Source organism: Mus caroli, chromosome 6 (genome assembly GCF_900094665.2).
Source record: "Mus caroli chromosome 6, CAROLI_EIJ_v1.1, whole genome shotgun sequence".
Lineage (NCBI taxonomy): Eukaryota > Metazoa > Chordata > Mammalia > Rodentia > Muridae > Mus > Mus caroli.
In genome coordinates, this window is record NC_034575.1 from 2,395,684 (window position 1) to 2,417,400 (window position 21,717).

General features: G+C 40.6%; 1 protein-coding gene across 6 annotated transcripts in view; it reads left to right on the plus strand.

Moving 5' to 3' along the window:
- Positions 1–21,717, plus strand: part of Dync1i1 (dynein cytoplasmic 1 intermediate chain 1) — a 305,446-nt gene that overhangs the window by 238,761 nt on the left and 44,968 nt on the right. For all 6 annotated transcript variants that reach the window (XM_021164407.2, XM_021164406.1, XM_021164409.2 and 3 more), the window contains 3 exons: positions 3,801–3,914; positions 6,468–6,601; positions 9,945–10,089. In XM_021164407.2, coding sequence (XP_021020066.1) covers positions 3,801–3,914; positions 6,468–6,601; positions 9,945–10,089 — 393 coding nt within the window. The remainder of the gene's footprint in view (positions 1–3,800; positions 3,915–6,467; positions 6,602–9,944; positions 10,090–21,717) is intronic.

The window sequence follows — 21,717 nt, forward strand, 5'->3', positions numbered from 1 at the left end:
CAATTGTTAGGAGGGACGAGGAGACAGGCATGTCTCCATCAATTGCTGTTACCTTGACATTCAGGGTAGCTGATGTTCCTTCTCTGAAATGCCTAAATTATATCCAAGGATACAGCACCAGCATTGTTTCCACTTTCCTTAATACGATTGCTGTATTGTTTCATCTGCTGGCCACAAAACCATTCCAGCCTATAAAATGGATGGATGGGCCACTTAGCTGAAACAAGGCGGAGGGGAATTCTCCTGCTCTTGTTAAGCTTGAAAATGGGAAATGACAAATGCCACGTCAGTTTTAATTTTGATTGACTGGGGCCTAAGAGTCATGCAGGTAAAAAATGGTTCTTGGGACTCTTGGAAAATTGATCTTACCTACCCCATTTCTCCAAACTAATAACAGAAAATAGTGACCCAGGAGAAGACCAGCCCAGTGCAGGTGTCCAAGTAGCATAAAGCCTATTCCTTGGCCCTCTGTGGATGTCTGGTGCGTTTGCGAACAAGCTTCCAATTTTTCTAAAATTATGAATCCAACTGCTACAAGATTTCAGAAAAAGCTTTTGGGGGGATTCCAAATTCAGAAGTTCTTCCAAAGCCTTACTATTTCTTCTCCAAGTAATGACTGGTGTGAGCATCACAGGTCAAAGCTACTATGGTCAAGCTGAGAAGCACTGTTTCTGTTAGGAAGTAAAGCACAAACAAATTTCTTCTCTCGCTCACTGTGTTTTGTCTAATCCATTCATAGATCCATGTGGACAGTTTGTTTTGTGTTTGTCTTTCAACTTCCATCATGGCCGGGCTGATTGGTACCAGGATCAAACACACAAACAAAAAGCTCTCTGCAGATGACTTGCTAATTCCTTTCACACCCACCACACATATGTATTTGGGATAACAGGAAATCATAGTTAAAACAAAATCCTGTTGCCACACAGTACATTTATTCCTAAACTAAATAAAGGCAATCTGGCATTTCTGTTGGGGAAGAAAAGAGCTATACTGTTGCCTTCTTTGCTCATTTCTTTCCAGTCAGTAGAGCTTGTGCCATTTTCTTTCTGTTGAATAGAGATGTGTACTTGTGTTCATTCGGCTCAATGACTCCTCTTGGCCTGTCTTTTCTCCCCCTTGCATCTTTAGACTTCTGAACTTCTGAACTGATTACAGTTTGGATCTGGTTGGGGGGGGGGGTTGATTACATTCCACTGGAGTCTTTCCTTAAAGAAAAAAATACCTCTGTTACCTTTCAATTCACATCCGTGAGGCATGCTTTTCACTCAAAGGGACAAAGGAAACTTTACATCAGTGTATGCTTTCTGAGGTCAGTCCCAATAGGTCGAAACCACAACTTTCTGAATCTTCATTCACACATATTCATCACTTTTACTAAATCAGATATTTTTAAGTGAGACTAATACATTCACTTTACCATTTAATCTCCCACAGTGGCCCTGGGTGCTCTGTAACTCGTGACTTAAGTTTGATGACAGAGTGCTTTGAGTTCCAAAATACCAAAGACCTGAGAAAGACTGTTGGCTACCGTCTCAGCCCAACTTGTTCTTCTTTTATTTAGAAACTTGATTAAAGTGACATTAGTTTCAAATATCTGTTGTACTTGCCATTGCGTAGATCCCATAATGCCTATACACAGGAAGGTGTCAATAGAAACATGGGAACTCACTACCTGTCCATCAACATAGGTAGAAGAGGATTGAACAGTTAAAAACAAGTGTACTCTTATGATACATTATCATGGTTTATGTTTCAGTACATTAAAAGTGAAATCCCTGCTCCACAGATTTCTATACTGTACAGTCAATTGCTGGTAGGTGGTCCTGTATCATTCTTAGAATATTACCCTTAGGGAACTTTGATAAAAGACAGAAGTTTGTTTGAAACAAAAAAGAAATGTTGAGAACTAGATAGCTAAGAAAGAATGGAAGGAATTCATGATGGCTAGCTTAAAGAAAGAGGAGTTAAGAATGAAGATTATAAAACAGTAATCTTAAAATGTTTACACAGTTGTGTTGTTCAGACTCAAACGCGCTAAGAGTAGGTCCCCTGCTACTGGAGGGGAAATCTCTCAGCCGTTCTTGCTAACACTGACTGCCCTTTAAGAAAGGTGTTGCAGACGAGTTTGGACAAGTTCTAGAAAGAGGCAGCCAAGCAGCTACACTCAATGATTATTGCTGCTCTTTCTGACCAGGAGTTTATATGATAATGATAGTCTCGGAACCATCTTTCTGTAATACCAGTTTCCGACTATTGAAGGTTGTTTCATTGTAGTTGTGGCTAGGTATTACGGACACTAACTCATTGAGAGTATGGCTTAAACTGTCAGCTGTTTGTACAGAGAAGCATCAAGTTAGCTGTGGTTAGGCCACTCGTGGCTAAGATGCCTGGAATCTAACCCCAATTGCTATGAGATTCTGCTTATGCTAACCTTCCATTTTCTGTTTAGTGAACAGCTGCAGATAGTTTTAGCCTACTGTGTAGAATTCTACAGAACAGGATCGACTTCTAGAGTTCTGACAGATGTTTAGTGCATCTTACTTAGTTCCCAGGATATGTAAATGACCTTTGTCAAGGCTGAGGCCAAATTTCAACCTCCATACATCGTTAACTGGTATTCTGAAAAATAAATCTCTCTCTTAGATTTTGAAATAACGTGAAGAAAACCCTAGCAGGATGGTGGTGGCCCAGGCCTTTAATCTCAGCACTCAGGAGGCAGAAGCAGGAGAATCTGTGAGTTCAGACAACCTGGTCTACAGAGAGAGTTCTAGAACAGCCAGGGCTACATGGAGAAACCTGTCTTAGAAAACCAATAGAAAAAGAGCCAGGCAGTGGTGGCACATGCCTTTAATCCCAGCACTTGGGAGGCAGAGGCAGGTGGATTTCTGAGTTCGAGGCCAGCCTGGTCTACAAAGTAAGTTCCAGGACAGCCAGGGCTACACAGAGAAACCCTGTCTCAAAAAACCAGAAAGGAAAAGAAAAGAAAAGAAAAGAAAAGAAAAGAAAAGGAAAGGAAAGGAAAGGAAAGGAAAGGAAAGGAAAGGAAAGGAAAGGAAAGGAAAGGAAAGGAAAGGAAAGGAAAGGAAAGGAAAGGAAAGGAAAGGAAAGGAAAGGAAAGGAAAGGAAAGGAAAAAGGAAAAGAGAGAGAGAGAGAGGAAGGAGGAAGGAAGGAAGGACAGAAAGAAGGAAGGAAGGAAGGAAGGAAGGAAGGGAGGAAGGAAGGAAGGAAGGAAGGAAGGAAGAGAAACCCCATTCCATCTCACTAAAGATATAATGATATTAAGTCCACTACCAATATCCCCCTCCTGAAATTAAACTAGTGTGTATTAACTTCTTTGTAAAGACAGTCCTATCAAATGTTTGGCCTTGGCCAGAATACATTGCACTTCAGACTTAGTAACACGTCGTCCTTCCCAGACTGTGCTGTGTCTTTGAAGACTGCCTCTTTTCATACTCATATTGAGCTTAGAAGCTATGCTGTGTAGTAGAAACAGTCATGTAACTCAGGCTTCCTTCTTCTTGCTCCTGCCCCAGTAACGCTCCTCTCTTCTCGTTCCCTTCAGTTCTATTGCGTTGCATAACTTAACAAGGCGGAGCTCTGCACATATTTGCACTGCTAGCAGTTGCTACAGAACGTTTCCAGAAATTAGGCTCACAAATGGCACATGACGGGATGCTCCTGTGCTAGCCAGATGATGTTGTTGGGTAGGCCTTGTCTTTGAATAATGTGCTCGACACTCAGATGCAATCGTTTCCTCTTGCAGCAGTGCCTGATCCTCCATGTTGATGTTTTACAGCATCCTGTGTACTGTGTCAATGTTGTTGGGACCCAGAATGCTCACAACCTGATCACTGTCTCTACTGATGGCAAAATGTGTTCCTGGAGCTTGGACATGCTCTCAACCCCACAGGTGTGTCTGTTTTCACCTACCCATTGAAGGATTCTGGCTCAAAGACCTGCCTTTTCAAGAACACATCTTCTAAAGGCCCAAAGGCCTGGTTTCAGCAAGTCAGCCCTTGAAGCCAAAATCTATTTCCTCTACCACAAATTATGTCATTATTGCAATCTGTTAATCCTTGGGTCCGTTTCAAATGAAATGGAATAATCAATTTTAAAGCATGGGGATTACAGAACTTGCCTGGAGCGAGAATTGTACTCACCCTACAGCATTGGGAAGTCATGCAAATGAGGTTGCAGCTCAGCAGAGCAGCCCTTCCTGGGGACTTGCCTTGAAGGAAAAGTATCCCAGCAAAACAGAAACTCAATCTGTTGCTTGTTTCTGTACCCTAGACAACCGCCTGTTTTCCTCTCTGGAGTGTTTGCAAGCATTGGCTCCTGCCAATCCTTGCCCAATAAGTGAGAAGTTGGAAATGAATCAGTGCCAGTGACTCCAGACCACTACTGATCACAGCCATGGAAGCCAAACCAAGGAGCAGAGTAGGGAGGACTGCTGGAGGCAGGCATCTGAGTGTCACCTTCAGAGCATGCACATGTGACATGCACATGTGTGCAAACATGAATGCAGACATGCTCATACTATCCACATATCTTTATGTGAAAAGGCACAGTGCTCTCCCCCAACTTAAAACCATGAAGAGTTCGTTCACTGGGCTAGTGTTTGGCAGGTATGTGAGGAAGATCATAGAAAATTTCCAGAAAATAATTCTGAGTCTTACCTTTGCCATCCATTCCCCTGGGAATGACAGCTCTAAAATATCTCCCATTTGATTTCTAAAGAGCACTAGTTTCAAGATATATAAGGACATATGGAAGCTGTAGAGAATCCCCTTTAAGTCTCTACAAATGTAGACAATACTAAAGGGAAGTTCTTCCCATAACTTTAGAGGCACTGAGAGAGTGCTAAGATGCAGCTCACAATTCAGGTTCCTGGTTTTGCCTGACTTTATACAGGCCTGCAGTTGTGTGCAGAGAGCTTATGGTTTTGCTTTAAATTTTTCAGCAATGTGTTGTTTTCTTTTAAAAGCACAGAGATTATAAACAGATATCAGAGCAAACCCTCTATTTGGGAAGTTTTAATTGCCCATTTTGCTGATTAAATGTGTTTGTTTGGGTTAAGCAAGTGGTGTGGGAGCTCCAAGCCCATTTTTATTAGTGTTAGCATGCCCACAGACGCCTGGCTCTGTGTGGAGACAGGGTATTTCATGGTCTGGACTCCAAGGACAGCAGAGACAAGTGGGGCATCGCACAATTGCCTGCCCCTACCCCTACCCCGTCTCCCAGGCCCACCTTCACCCAGTGAGTTACCATCACGAAATCCCTTCCTTGCTGCTAACTTTAGAGGCAGGGCAGAACATCAGATGTTCCTGTTTTCTGTGTTACTGTCATCTTTCCCTTTAATCAGCATCCTACAATGCTCTCAATGTAGGGATGTCAATGTAGGATGATCAGTATCACATGGGGCCTCAGGGTCCATGTGACTGTATCCTATCAGCAAGCATTTCCTATTCATAGACCCTGTGGCCAAAACAGCTTGGTTAACTTACAGAAAAATCCGAGTTCCTGTACAACTCCAGGAACAGTTTGTTCCAAGCTTCAGACACATAAAATAGGCTGTTTGATATAAATAGCCAGGAGTAATCAGGAGCATGCTTGATAGGTTTCCTTTATTGTCATTAAACTTAATTGAGCAGAGCATCGTTTTTAGACACGTGTATCTGTGTGACTGCACACTGTGTGTGCAAAAGTCCCCATGCAAGTCAGAGGCATCAGGTCCTCCGGAGTTGGAGTTACAAGCAGGTGTGAGCTGCCTTCCTTGGAATCAGAGAATGGAACCCTGGTCCTCTGGAAGAACAGCCAGTGGTCTTAACCATCCATCTACCAGCATCAGGGGTGACTTTTGACATACTCTCTAACTCTCCATTTAACAACACATTTTATCATAATAAAGACTCCTGCACTCTGTTAGACCCTGTACAACTAACAACCACCCTTCGTGGGATCCTCTTCCCGTTGAAGTCTGCCTTTATAGGACCTGAGTGACAATTCCCTGGTCTCAGTGCCTGCAGGACCCACAGTCCCTCCATGACAAATGTGTTTAGTACATCTGATATTAATACACGAGTATTCTCATGAACAATTGATTTTGAAAATGTTTGTAAATACAAGGGTATTGTGTGTTTTATTTAAGCCTGGAGCTGACAAGTGTAATCATTACCGTATTATCTTTAGTTTCTGCACCATTAGTTTCAAAATTCTCACCTGTCATCTCTGACTGCGTGGGGAAGCAGCGGTCCATGCTGATGAAATCCAGTCGGCCTGAAACCAGAGATACAGAGTGGCCTGGATGTCAGGGGCAGTTGAGTCTGGCTTCTAGCACAGTGGGGGTCTTTTGTAGCACGGTGTGAAAAGCAAACAGACCATTGAGCCAAATGGTTTTTCCATGCTATCTTTGGCATTGTGAGGAGTTGACAGATGGAAATGTAACTACACCATGTTTTGGTAGGAGAGCATGGAGCTGGTGTACAATAAGTCCAAGCCTGTGGCTGTGACGGGAATGGCTTTCCCAACGGGAGACGTCAACAACTTCGTGGTTGGCAGTGAGGAAGGGACCGTCTACACGGCTTGTCGACACGGAAGGTGATTTTTCTGTTTCCTTTCCTATGACATGGTCCTCATTTTCCAAAATCTTGCCATCTAGATTATAACCACCTTGCTTTGTAAGATAGTTATTTCTGAAAAACCAAACGCAACGCACAACCCCAAGTTCTTACTAGCTTAAGGCGCACATCGGTCTGGGTTCCCGGTGACTGACAAACCTTGCTCACTTCACATCACCTTGAAGAGCAATGTTTGACTTCTTCACAGAGCCTATCATACTCTCGGTCCCTTGCCAGACTCACTTTTTGCACATGCCATCAAGCCCCAACCATGTGTCCTGCAGAGATTAATAAGCACCCAGTATCGCCTATCCCTCCGTGCCTTCGAGACTCAGTTGCTCTGTTCTCTGCTTGGTCTAGAGTTTCTGAGGTTGTTTTTGCCTAAGCCCTCCTCATTAAATATCCAACACAGGCATGGTTCCACACTGAAGTCTTTCCGATTCTCTTTCCTTTACAGCTTATGGGAGTTCACCTTGTTCTGTCAGTTCATTCATTTAAGGAGTGTTTGATAAGAACTCGCTCTGTATCAGACACCATCATAAGAATACAGTAGGGCTGGTGAGATGGCTCAGTGGGTAAGAGCACCCGACTGCTCTTCCGAAGGTCCAGAGTTCAAATCCCAGCAACCATATGGTGGCTCACAACCATCCACAACGAGATCTGGCGCCCTCTTCTGGAGTGTCTGAAGACAGCTACAGTGTACTTACATATAATAAATAAATCTTTAAAAAAAAAAAAAGAATACAGTAAAGTGTAAGGTGCTCATGAGTTAATGTCCTTTGTGAGAGTAAAGACCAATACAAAAGCAAAGAACTGAAGTAGGATGAGCAGGCGAGGACCATTTTTCACATTGTTTTCCAGACATTCATCTACCACATTTCTATCACGATACGATTCCCATTTCATCTCTTATTTCCTGCCCCAGTACCTTGCACTCAGCAAAGGAATGACAATATAAATAAGAAATAAAGAAATGACAATATCTAAATAATGAAAGAAGTTCCTTAAGATCCTCCCACCAAGTGAGAAGGTTTGAATCAGTGAAATATACACAGCACTCTGCAGTTCCCAAGAGAGACTGGCAGGTTTCTCTGAAAACAGCCATAACACCGAAGTGGAGTCCAACCATTTGGACTTAACAGGTGGCCTCACATCTCTTGAAAGGATCCCTGTACCCACAAGGATGCTTAATCTCTCTTTCACCTTTACAGTTCTCAGCCAATTGATGTTTTTCATCGCTTGCACTCATCCCAGGCTCTTTAGGTTTAAGCTCAGCCACATGAATTTTTACACTCCAAGCACACAAGCTGTGATGTTTCCATTGGTTTTGGTTCCAAACAAGCCATGTTTGCCCTGCTTAGATGATTTAAAGAATGACCTGGGAAGACAGGGCATACAGATCCATGTCCAACATCTCTACAATAATAAGACTTGACTAAGCCCACACACCTAACATAAAAAGATCTGATCAAGTGATTCAGTTGTTCAGTCACTGTGCTCCTCCTCTCTACAGAGAGCCTTGCTGGATGTTCTAAGTGTGTAGGAACCATTGAAACCTGGTTCTTGTCATCAGGGAGCTGACAGCAGCATTTCCCACACATACATAAATACATGCAACACTAATAAAATGCCATTATATGACACACAGAGCCCAGTTAGGGAATCATGTAGCCACAGGTCCATCTCCATGTGCATCAATAAGACAGGCTTTTGGTTAACCCAAACCAGTTACAACCTGAGTGTATACACTCTGGCTGCTTAAAATGTAAATTGGAGTGTAAATTCTGACTTTCTTTTTCCATATTTTTTAAGTGAATCACTTTCTAAGTGATGGGTATTTTTATTTTGTGGCCATTGTAAGCGGGAGCATAATGTGCATTGTTGTGCAAAAGAATGTGCACACCACATGACTCACACCACAAATTTCTTTTCCTAAAAATCTAGCTTTGATTTTGACATTGGTCTATCCATCTGAAATATAGGATTTGAATCTTGATGAGCTCGTTAAGCAGCAAGCACTGGCTCTGTCATATTGTTAAGTGGGTTATTAAGGGTTACAACAGAGAGCTGGCAGATTTCTACTTTTTACCCAAGTACAAATCCACTTCCACAAATTAAACAAGGTCTTCACTTTGCACCCTATAAGAAAAAAACAAAAACAAAAACAAAAACAAACAAACAAAAAAAACAAGTGGGTTTCACCAGGGGACACTTCAAAGATCAGTGACTCATGTTCATCAGAGCACATTTTGCTGATCATGTGATGGAAGCACTGTTAGCCATTTTCCTGGATGTAATCATTGAGTGTTTGTTACATGGTACATACATACCCAACAGTGTTGTCCTCAAATTTTACTCAGCACACTGACATTGATTAGTGCCCATGGGCCCAAATGTTTTATTAACTGAATTCAGTTTTGCTATTAGTGACATAATACTGAGATTCCACGATCCCTGTATGTTTGTCATACTTACAACCTCATGTATATGGATTTTTAAAATACAATATTGTTGGTATATGTTCTATGAGTTTTCTAATTATGTATGTCTGTATGCAGACTATTACATGATTTTTAAAAGGCTGGAAATGATCCTTGCTTGGTTAAATAATCCATGTCTAAGAATGGCTTTTAAAATGTGTATTCCTATTCTCAAGTGTGCTTTTTAAAGAACATAAGTTTGTCTTTCTTTTTTGTTATATAGTTCAACAAATATTTATAGAGTACTTATTGTATACTAGACACTTGGAAGAAATGTAAAAAATGTAAACTATCTTCCCTTATAGAATTTACAAAACGAATCTCTAATCTCTTTATAGATTCCAGAGAAACGAGCATATCATTTTTTTCAAATTATATTGAAACCATGTGAATTATTTTGAGGTAGCAAAGATTTTTATGAGATGTCACAACTCAACTTAAGAAATTTCCTAGAAGGAGTAAACAACTACTCTTTCAAAGAAGAACTGAACTGTAAAGCCAGTGACCTCCTTAGAGAGCACGCAAATGGGGCCTAAGTATCTCAGGATTGGTTGCATCTGAGAACACTTCTGAGATTTCAAGTGCGTTTGTTTCACTATAACAGTGGCCCAACGATTACAAAATCTGCAAGACCACAGGAAATAGATAAACGATACAAATTGTATTATTAAATTCTCAAGATTTCTTAAGCATCAATGTCTTCCTTTCAAAATCACTGTGAAAATGGTTTCACTCCTGATTGTGTATGGTTGTTTTTAACATATGCAGAGATGAGAACTGTTGTTTGTAATACATTTTTGCTTTGCAAAGGTCACTGAAATGCTTCGTGTTTTCTTTCTGCAGCAAAGCAGGCATCGGTGAGGTCTTTGAAGGTCACCAAGGGCCAGTGACAGGCATTAACTGCCACATGGCAGTGGGTCCCATTGACTTTTCTCATCTGTTTGTCACGTCATCATTTGACTGGACTGTCAAACTATGGACCACAAAGGTAAGGATGCCTTGATAGAAAATGCTCCATAAAACACAGGGGGAGAGGATGTTTCCTTTCTGGGATAGTTACAGAGTACAGCTGTTGCCTGGCATTGAAATTCAGACAGCCTATTGGGGAACTCCATTTATCTGAGCAATATTGTAATATATATATATCCAATTGTTATATACATATAGTAGTATTGTAATATATATTTTTTTTCAAATAATGATGAATTCACAGTCCTTCTTTACTAATCCCATCAATGTTCACCAACATAAATCTTGTTGAAAATCTCTCTAGGCCGTGTAACATTTACTTACACACATTCACAGCTAGGGGGGAAGTGTTTGTGTGGTTAGTCTTGTCTTGTTCTTTGATTGTGTATCTTTCGTCTATTTTGGTTTATTGAACCTTTCGGGGTTTCTCAACTGGTATGTTAAAATATAAGTTACTTGTGATTTAAATGTCCTTTGTACTATGACAGAAAAAAAAAGTGCAGTGGCCTAGAGAACAAAGAGTGTTATAGAGCTGGAAAGTTTGGGACAGAAGGGAAGAAGATGACTACAGATAGAAATCAAAAGAGACGATAGCCACAGAGGTGGCTGGTTAGTGACTTCACTGGAAGGACTGTGATAGAGTCAGCGATACCTAGGGGATCTGGCCAAAATGAGAGACTCCGGGTTCAACAAGGGCCCCTGCCAAAATCGTAAGATAGAAAATGACAGACAGGATGGAAAGCACCCAGCACCAACCTCTGGCCTTCACAGAAGCACACACATGTGCACACGTACATGCACACATCCGCACAGACATGTCCTTGCTCAAAGAAACTAGTGATGTGTGGTAGCCTTCACTGCATGTAGTGAAGCACACCCAAGGAAGGACATGTCAGGGGAAAGCCTAGACAAGCTGAGCTTGAGGTTTCTGGGAAGTTCAGTGCAGAGCTTTGAGCAGGCCGTTTGCTGTGAAGCAGAGAAGGAGAGGGCTTGAGCTGCAGTGGCGGATATAGTAGCCGTCAGAAAGCAGTGACAGTTGTAGTTGCAGGGTCTGGAAGGAAGTGTGGAGACTCAGTGGAGGAGGGTCTCAATGGTAATCAAGAGCTGTAACAACAGAGAAGGGAGCAGAAAGCAAGGCAAGAAATGGGAGAGAAGCAGTTTTGTGGGTCTATTCATGGATCTTCGGGGAGATAATAATGTTAGGATGACAGATGTGGCCCGAGATTGTCTGAAAATATGCACAGCCTCATTTAAAAGGGAAACTCAAATGAAATTCGCATTCAAAAATTTATTTCCAAATATCAGGTGAACAGAATCTAACAATTTCACATCTGAAAACATCCAGCCAGTCTTGTACTTGTTGGGAATGCAAAATGGTGCAAATCATGGGGAATCATTTAGGAAGATCTGAAAACATCGCAGACCCTAACAAGCCATTCTCTTCTTAGGGAATCCATGCTAAAGATGCACGGGCCAAAACACAAAGGGTGTCTGCTGAGGCACAGTCATTGAAAGATTAACTAAAGAACCAAAAGCTGAAAAAACCCAGAAGTCTTCATTAACAGGGTTCTGTGAGAGGAAAAATAGAGAAAAATGACTTCTCCACACTATTATAAATTGAACTCTAGAAACTATATCTAAATTAGAAGAGCTAGGCAGAAAGAACTGAGACTAGTACTTTGTCATTTCTTCTTTATATAGTTTTGAAACTTTGAACAACGACCAACACACATTATGTGCTTAAAAAAAATAATGATCACATTTCTTTGAATATACTCTGCTTGGTACATTTGATATGGAAGTCATTAAAGTATTTCGTAATTTTAAAAAAGTAAGACAACTTAGAAATTGATTCATAAGAGAATTTAATTTGTAAGAAAATTTAAAAGAACATGATCTGAATCTCTTTAGTGTACTTCAAAGTGATGACAAAATCCCCATACCGAGAAATGGTTTGAAGTGGCTTTAACATCCGACACTTGGGGATCCATTCCTAGAGCTATATATTTCAAGAGGAAAAATACCAGAAAAACAAACTGCCTTAAACCATTTCTAAAACTAACATGACTGCTAGGCATTTGCTGCCACTGCTCTGACTGTTAGGTCTGTAGGTCCAGATTAAATAAACAGCTATGTGACTGTCACTGAGAACTGTCATAAAATCAGTGGGTAGAAAGGAGCCACAGAGGCAAGGACTGAAGTGACAGTTCTCTAGGACTCCTGGTTTAGAAGTATCTGTAAGACTTTGGGGTAAGGATTACATTTTCATTAGAAAAATCCATTGTTCTACATTCAAGAAAACTCTAGGAACTCTAGAAAGCCTATGGCAAAGACCTCCCTGATTTCCAACTGTTCTCCCTAAGTGCAAGTTCTCCTAGTAAACTAAGGACACAGTAGGACTATCTCCTCCGCAGTCTGAAGCAGGGTACATGTATAATTTTATGCCAACTACTACAAAGCTTTTCAATCAAAGGACTTGGAACTCATCCTGAGTAAGTTACCAAGAAGGGTGATAGATTTAAGACTGTTTGGTGAATTGAAGAAAACAAGCCAACATAAGCATATTTCTGAATCACATTTGGAAAATAATAGACAAGTAAGCTCACTGGTTTAAAATTTGGTGAGTAAGAGAAAAACATAATTATTCTATATTTCCAAAAGACTTGTGCTACAGGGTTGTTAAGTGGGGTGTGTGTGTGTGTGTGTGTGTGTGTGTGTGTGTGTGTGTGTGTGTTTCAGTTGACACAGAAATATGAAACATATTTGAATTGTATCATTTTATATCCCTAATGGTTCCAGTAATGATTATGGCTAATAATATTATAAAAATTAGGAAGGATACTTGTAACTAGGATAGTAGGGACATCACTTTTATAGAGGACTTACACTAAAAAAATCAGTCCTGAATTATATCAATCTTCATCTCTCTGAGATTAGATACAAAAGTAAGCCAAGAAGCCACATGGTAAATAACAGCACAGGTGCATAGGTAGCCCTGCCAGACTGTGGGGAAATTGACAAGACAAGGCATTTCATTTCTACAGCAAAGCTAAAACAAACAACAACAAAAACAAACAAAAAAACAAATTAAATAGAAAATATATATTAAAATAAAATAGAACAAAAAATCTGCAAGAAAGGTAAAACAACAAAAACAAAACAAAAAACCAAAATATTAGATAGAAACTACATATTAAAAAATCAAACAAAAACAAGCTTGAGACTTTACAAATATCTCAAAATAGGGATCTCGCACAAGTCTTACTTAACACTGTCAGCTTGTTTAAAAGGTTTAGAAAGCTGTCAAAGACATATGACTACTATTGAATGGCTTTCATGAATCTTTAAATATGATATTATAATAATCTTAAATGGCATTACCTTCTAGGGATGCATACCAGAATATTTATAGAAAATATAAATATATTTTCTATACTGCTGCCAGTGATTTGCTCAAAATAAGCCATTTGGGAAAGGGAGAGCTTGTGAATACAGATAAATAAGATTGCATGTGTGTTGGTAATTACTGAAGCTGAGTGATTGACATTAGTCCATTTATCAATATACGTGTGCCATGTTTGAAGTCTTCTCTAACAACATTTAAAGAAAACCTAAGAGTAAATAACCCTGACAAATATTCAGAACTGGGATATGCCCCTGTATTTGCCAACCCAGAAGTCTCCAGTGCTCAGCAAAACACAGTTTCTTTGGAGCATGAGAAAAGAGCACAAATTATAATAGATCAAGGCCTGAGAACAAGGTGAGAAGCAGCTGGGGCACCCAGGGTCTTTCCTTATTTCTTTTGACTATTGAATTTTAAAATGGAGTCTCTTGTAGACCAAGATGGCCTCAAAAATCACCCCATAACAGACCAGCCTTGAACTGCTGGAGCACAGGCCTGAGCCTCCCTAGGACTGGGATGTCAGACATGCACCGTGGAGGTTGGGTTTTGCTGCTGCTGTTGTTGTTGTTGCTTTTGTAACTGTTTAAGGACTGTAAGATGCTTGTCCATGTTGCTGTTACAGAAGGACGGGTAAAGGAAGAAAACAAAATCTGTAAATGTATGCTGGAGGGAAATGTAGTTAAAATGTTTGCATAAATAGTACCCCTAGCACGGGCAGAGCAATGCAGTTTAGCTTTGAGCAATGACATCTGTTCTATAATAACAGAGGGACAGGAAGTACTGGGTGGGACAAACACAATCCAGCAGGCTTAGTGACTGGAGGAGAGCAAACATTGATAATGACTATTTTGTTAATAAAGTAGGAGACTCGGGTCTCTGGTGAATGGAAGTAGAAACGCTAGAGGAAACAGATTTCAGCTAGTGTAGATTCATGAATACAAAACAAATTGTGTAAACAAAACACAAACAGCTCTGGGCACGGTGGTGGGCCGTTTGTGGTCAAATCAGTATTTTCCTGTGTCTATCTTTGAAGCAGACTTTTACCAACGGAGGTCAGCGGTAGAAGTTTCTACATAAAGAAGGGAAGGAAAGGTTTCTGGGTTGGAGCTTTACCAGAGTGTGATGGAAGTAAACTAGAACATGGGACCTGGAGATAGAAGAAAGGAGGCATTTGGTTTTATAAGCTCATGAAAACAGGAAATAAAAACAGACAGGAGGAGGAAAGGGTGCGAGCATCTGGAAAGCCATGGAGGATCAAAGGATGGGTAGGAAGCAAGGAACTGGGAAAATGATAGCAAGAGATTGCTGTAGGGAGTAGGATGTAACGTGGATGTAGCATTTTATGACTGGCCTAGCTCCAAACTGTGTGCAGTTGCTCACAGTAGAAACCTAGTGAAGGTGGAGGTCACTCGAAATAGGAAGAATATAGAGAAGAAGGCAAAGGTGCTGCGACACAGTGGGTTTGAAATGGATCAAATCATCCTAGATCTGACTATAGCAGGGCAGAAAGAAACCGTGATGGCAACGCTTAAGTTTTCAGTGACCCGGGCTTTTCCCTGGACTGGAAGAACGATGAAGCAACCCCAAGGAGCAAGAAAGAAGCCTTTTCACTCACTGTTTGGAAAATGCACACACGATAACAAACAGCTGCCGCCTGAGCAAGGTCAGCCTTTTTACGTGGCGGGGGAGGGGGGGATTTACTGTAGAACGAACGAGAGATCCACAGTGATGGGGATGGGGATGGGGGCACGTTGGAAACATCTGGAAAACAGCAAGCTGTGAGAACAGATTTTGACAGATGCATACCTAATAGAAATTTCTACCAAAAAAAAAAAAAAAAAAAAAAATCATATGAGAAAATACAAAGAAGGAGGAAGTGGGGCGGGGCTTAAGTTCCAACTCGGAACTCTGCAGCTTGAGGACAGCTTGAAGGGAGTCAAGATTAAAACACATTACACATCCATCCTTAGCCCCAACCCTGACCATACCAAGTTTCATCACTAAACCGCTGTCAGGGAAGACTTCGCTGCGAAGCAGAAACGTTGTTGGAGTGGTTTTCCTCATTTTCCTCATAAACAGAGGGCCAGGCTGCATTCCAGGCAGCTGAGTCAACAAACACAGAAGCAGACATTTTTATCCAAAAGGCTAGAAAGTCGGGGTCCAGTAGGGAAGTGACACTGGAGAGATAGCTGTGCTTGATACAGATTTTCAGTTTATTAGATGATGGGGGTAATTAATTACAATTTAATTATAAAGAATTTTTGTGATACAAAACCAGTTAATTTGCATTGGGTAGCCCACATCAACATTGCGGTAAACGTTTCTTTTTTTTTTTTTTCAAAATTTTTTTATTAGGTACTTTCTTCATTTACATTTCAAATGCTATCCTGAAAGTCATCTATACCCTCCACCCCCACCCTGCTCTCCTACCCACCCACTCCTGCTTCCTGGCCCCAGCATTCCCCTGTACTGGAGCATATAATCTTCGCAAGACCAAGGGCCTCTCCTCCCATTGATGACCCACTAGGCCATCCTCTGCTACATATGCAACTAGAGACACAGCTCTGGGAGGTACTGGTTAGTTCATATAGTTGTTTCTCCAATAGGGTTGCAGACCCCTTTGACTCCTTGGGTACTTTCTCTAGCTCCTCCATTGGGGGCCCTCTGTTCTATCCAATAGCTGACTCTGAGCATCCACTTCTGTATTTGCCAGGCACTGGCATAGCATCACAAGAGATAGCTATATCAGGGTCCTGTTAGCAAAATCTTGCTGGCATATGCAATAGTGTCTGGGTTTGGTGGCTGTTTATGAATGGATCTCTGAATGGTCCTTCCTTCGGTCTCAGCTCCAAACTTTGTCTCTGTAACTCTTTCCAAGGGTATTTTGTTCCCCATTCTAAGAACAAAGGAAGTGTCCACATGTTGGTCTTCCTTCTTCTTGATTTTCTTGTGTTTTGCAAATTGTATCTCGGATATTCTTTTACTGGGCTAATATTCACTTATCAGTGAGTGCATATCATGTGTGTTCTTTTGTGATTGGATTACCTCACTCAGGATGATTTTTTTCTAGTTCCATCCATTTGCCTACAAATTTCATGAATTCATTGTTTTAATAGCTGAGTTGTACTCCACTGTGTAAATGTACCACATTTTCTGTATCCACTCCTCTGTTGAGGGACATCTGGGTTCTTTCCAGCTTCTGGCTATTATAAATAAGGCGGCTATGAACATAGTGGAGCATGTGTTCTTATTACCGGTTGAAACTTCTTCTGTGTATATGCCCAAGAGAGGTATTGCTTGATCTTCTGGTAATACTATGTCCAATTTTCTGAGTAACCTCCAAACTGATTTCCAGAGTGGTTGTACCAGCTTACAATCCCACCAGAAATGGAGGAGTGTTCCTCTTTCACCACATTCTCACCAGCATCTGCTGTCACCTGAATTTTTGATCTGAGTGATTCTGACTGGTGTAAGGTGGAATCTCAGGGTTGTTTCAGGGTTGTTTTGATTTGCATTTCCCTGATGATTAAGGATGTTGAACATTTTTCAGGTGCTTCTCAGCCCTTCGGTATTCCTTAGTTGAGAATTCTTTGTTTAGCTCTGTACCCCATTTTTAAAAGGGTTATTTGATTTTCTGGAGTCCAGCTTCTTGAGTTCTTTGTATATATTGGACATTTGTCCCCTATCAGATTTAGGATTGGTAAAGATCCTTTTCCAATCTGTTGGTGGCCTTTTTGTCTTATTGACAGTGTCTTTTGCCTTACAGAAGTTTTGTAATTTTATGAGTTCCCATTTGTCGATTCTTGATCTTACAGCACAAGCCATGGATGTTCTATTCAGGAATTTTTCCCCTGTGCCCATATCTTCCAGGATTTTCCCCACTTTCTCCTTTATAAGTTTCAGTGTATCTGATTTTATGTGGAGTTCCTTGATCCACTTAAACTTGAGCTTTGTACAAGGAGATAAGAATGGATCAATTCCCATTAAGAAGAACTCAGAAGATGGAAAGATCTCCCATGCTCATGGATTGGCAGGATTAATATAGTAAAAATGGCTATCTTGCCAAAAAGCAATCTACAGATTCAATGTAATCCCCATCAAAATTCCAACTCAATTCTTCACCGAGTTAGAAAGGGCAATTTGCAAATTCATCTGGAATGACAAAAAATCTAGGATAGCAAAAACTATTCTCAACAATAAAAGAACCTCTGGTGGAATCACCATGCCTGACCTCAAGCTGTACTACAGAGCAATTGTGATAAAAGCTGCATGGTACTGGTACATCTACAGACAGGTAGATCAATGGAATATAATTGAAGACCCAGAAATGAACCCACACACCTATTTGATCTTTGACAAGGGAACTAAAACCATCCAGTGGAAAAAAGAAAGCATTTTCAACAAATGGTGCTGGCACAACTGGCAGTAAACATTTTAAATATGATATCAGTCCATTAGATCTTCACCATGAATCTCTGACTCAATAGTATCCCATGTACTAGAACAGGTATGAGAAGGATAAATGGCTTAACTAGTACACTTGTCAAATAATTGGAGAAACTGTATCTAAACTCAGTTTTGTGTAACATCAAAGCCTAATGGAAAAAGAGTGCTGCAGTCATTATACTGTGCTAGAAACCTGAGTGTGTTGGAGTCCAAAGAGAAGAGACAAGAAAAATGTGGATTAATAGTGTGTGGTCGAAGCATGGGGAAATGTTAGGTGTTGTAGGAGAGAGGTACCTGATGGAGGGTGGGAGTGACTTGTCTGAGCTTGGATAAGCTGTTACGGTTGGGTCTAGCTAGTGCTTATGTAGAACAGAGAGGACAGAAAGGAACTGAGTTTTCTGCTGGCCATGATGAGAACTGAGATATGGTAAGGAAAGTACTGGTGTTTATTCCAGAGTTCTTTGCAAGAGATAAGAACAATCCCTTACTCTAAAGGATCCCAAACCTTGCAGACTTGAGGACCAGCATCAGCTAAATACGGAAGCTGATTTCTGTATTTAAAGTTACAAGACTACAAGAAGAGAGTCTCACCGAGTGCATTTTATAATATAAATATAAAATATATTATATATAATATATATACATATAATAACATAATAATATGCTGCTTATTCTATTTGGGAGGGTATACCTACCCAAATGATTCTCTCCTTCCAGGTGGCCTTGGGGAAGTTGTTATCCTTGAATTGGTCTCTGTGAGAAAATATCAAATATGAACAATTGAACGGAAGGAAGGTTTATTTTTGCTCACAGTTTCGAAGGCTCATTCATTTGGATCGGGAGCAGACCTGTTCATCTTATGCTAAAGTATGCAAGGGAAGGAATATGGGGCAGGGAAGTGCAAAGTACACATTGCTACAGTGGCCTACTTTTTCCAGCCAGGCCCCACCTTCCACCACCTCACAAGATCTCTATCAGATTATGGATCTTTCAAAGGATTAATCCTTTCCTTCTGTCAGAGCTCTTGTGACCTAGTTGTCTTTAGAAGTTCCTTCTTTGATGTACCCAGGGATGTGCTTTTCTGATCTCCGGGGTGTTTCTCCTAAACCAGAAGAAATATAATTTTCTTAAATCACAGTATCTTTCAAATTGCTTATTAAATTTTTTCAAAACTTTAACTGAAAATAATCTGAACAAAAATAACAAAAATTTAAAAACTAATCTTGTTTTGAAATGATGAATAAGAGTTATTAAGGCAGCTGCAGTGTGCGTCTGTAAGCCCAGCCTTGGAGAGGCAGAGGGAGGGGGATTATTGCAAGCTTGGCACAGAAAGCTTGAGCTACGCAGAAAGATTCAGTCTCAAAAAAGTTAAAATTTAAATAAAGGCCAAAAGAATTATTTATAAACAAGGCTTTGGTTTGTTTTTGTTTTTTGTTTGTTTGCTTGCTTTATTGTTGGTGTTGATGTTGTTTAATCTTACTGGCAATGAGTTTTTAAAGAGATTTACAAAAGAGAAAGAAATGAGCTGAGATATCATCCAAGTCTTCCCTTTTGGGAGGGGGTCAGACAGTTAAGACAATAAAATTAATAACACCATTTTATTTGATTTATATTGACTACTTGTTTGTTTTTCTGATAGGACAGAGACACTAACCTAGGAGTTCACATGTGCTAGACAAGCATTCTACACTCATCTCTAAACCCAATCTTATTTTCAATTGTAAGCATTGAGACCACTTTTTATAATACTCTTTGTTCACTTTCTTAAATACCAGCGTATTTTTCCTTTTAACTCTTCAGAAGGTGCTGTAATGAAGGAGCAAGGAAACAAATGCTGTAACCGTCACACCAGGGGATAAAATGTAAATAGATGTAGAAAATACTATTGTTATGGTTAATTACCAATATACATGGGTAATTGACAACATGTAGGAGATCTCAGTGGATGGTAGGGCCATCTGCTGTGTAGTGATAATACAGGCTTTTTACCTGTGGAAACCACCATGGGACATCATTCCATGTCCGATCTGATCACCTCATCCTGTTTCTCTACTTTTCTGATTTCCCTCCAGTTTATTGAAACTTTTCTGCCTTGTTTGTCTCTTGCCTTTTCCGGCCATGCAACCTCAGCCTCCACAATATCCCTCCGCCCCCAGGACCTCATCTGGACCCTCTCCTTCAAAAGCCAGCCACCCTTGCTCTCTTGCTGTTCCAAGAGTCATTTTGCCGTTTTTGTTTCTTATGATGACTTTGTCGCTTTAATGTTGGTTTGTCCTTCCGAGCAGCCTTGCAGCGATCATCAGAGAATGAGGCGGCCCTGGAGGTAGAGTAAAATACTTTAAGTCTATCCTTGATGGCCCTTTTAAAAGTAAAGCATGCACTGCTTGAATAAATTCTGAGTATCAACTCCTATGTTTTACTGTACCTTAGCACATTACGTTTCCCATCCATCAAATAGGGCTGCAGTTGATGCTCAGAAATAAAGTATGTACTCTTGGCTGAATTAGAACATTCATTATTCCACTCTGCCTCTCTGTTTGCTGAGGTTTGGGCTCTGCTTCCCCCTGTGCTGCAGTTTAGCTTAGTGGCTAGACAAGTTATGAGTCTTTAGACTTTTTATCATTTCATCCAGTTGGGAAAGTTTCAGTGGATTCCAATTAAACATTAGGTTAATATTTATTTTGGCCTTGGTACAGTTTCTTAAGGATTTAGCTTCCTGATACGGCTCATGTATTTGCCAGGTCGGTTCCTTTCCTTGAACTTCCAAGAGCTAATGTTTCTTCTGCTCATATTGACACTATCTAAATTCTTTCTGCATTAGATTTTTGAGATCTGACATTTAACTCTCTTATATTGACTGAGCTAGTATATGGCCTGACTTAACTCCCATGTTGGTATTTGATGGCTGTGCTGGCCACAAGCCTGGTGGTGTATGTTTGATTGACAGACATCTCTGCCTCTCTCTGGGTACATATTGACATTTCAGACTTTGTCCTGGTAGATGAAATGCATCTCTGGCTGCTAATCTTTTAACAGAGCAGTGACTCTAAGGATGGGATGTTCTAAGTGACTGACAGATAATGAATTCGCACAAATCATCATCCTCCGCGTCTAAGCCCTCACTGTGAAACCCAGAGGGCTTCCCTGACGTGCGTAGCCTCTGCTGGGGCTAAAATTTAAAGCAACTCTCTTAACTGACTGCTGTGCCCTTGGTTACTAAAGATCAATAATAATTTGAAATTGCTCCAAATAAAGGACTGTAAGGTGCTTTCCCTTAAGAAACAAATGTTAAGCCAGGCAGCGGTGGCGCACGCCTTTAATGCCAGCACTTGAAGGCAGAGACAGGCAGATCTCTGAGTTTGAGGCCAGCTTTGTCACAGAGTTAGTTCTAAGACAGCCAGGGCTACACAGAGAAACCCTGTCTTGAAAACAGAACCAACCAAAAAAAAAATAATTAATTCTTTTCAGATAAATTAAGAATAATTATGTATTGTAATACTTTTTTTTAGTGTTTTTTTATTAGGTATTTTCCTCATTTACATTTCCAATGCTATCCCAAAAGTCCCCCATACCCTCCCTCCCAACTCCCCTACCCTCCCACTCCCACTTCTTGGCCCTGGCGTTCCCCTGTACTGAGGCATATAAAGTTTGCAAGCCCAATGGGCCTCTCTTTCCATTGATGGCCGATTAGGCCATCTTCTGCTACATATGCAGCTAGAGTCAAGAGCTCCGGGGTACTGGTTAGTTCATATTGTTGTTCCTCCTATAGGGTTGCAGATCCCTTTAGCTCCTTGGTTA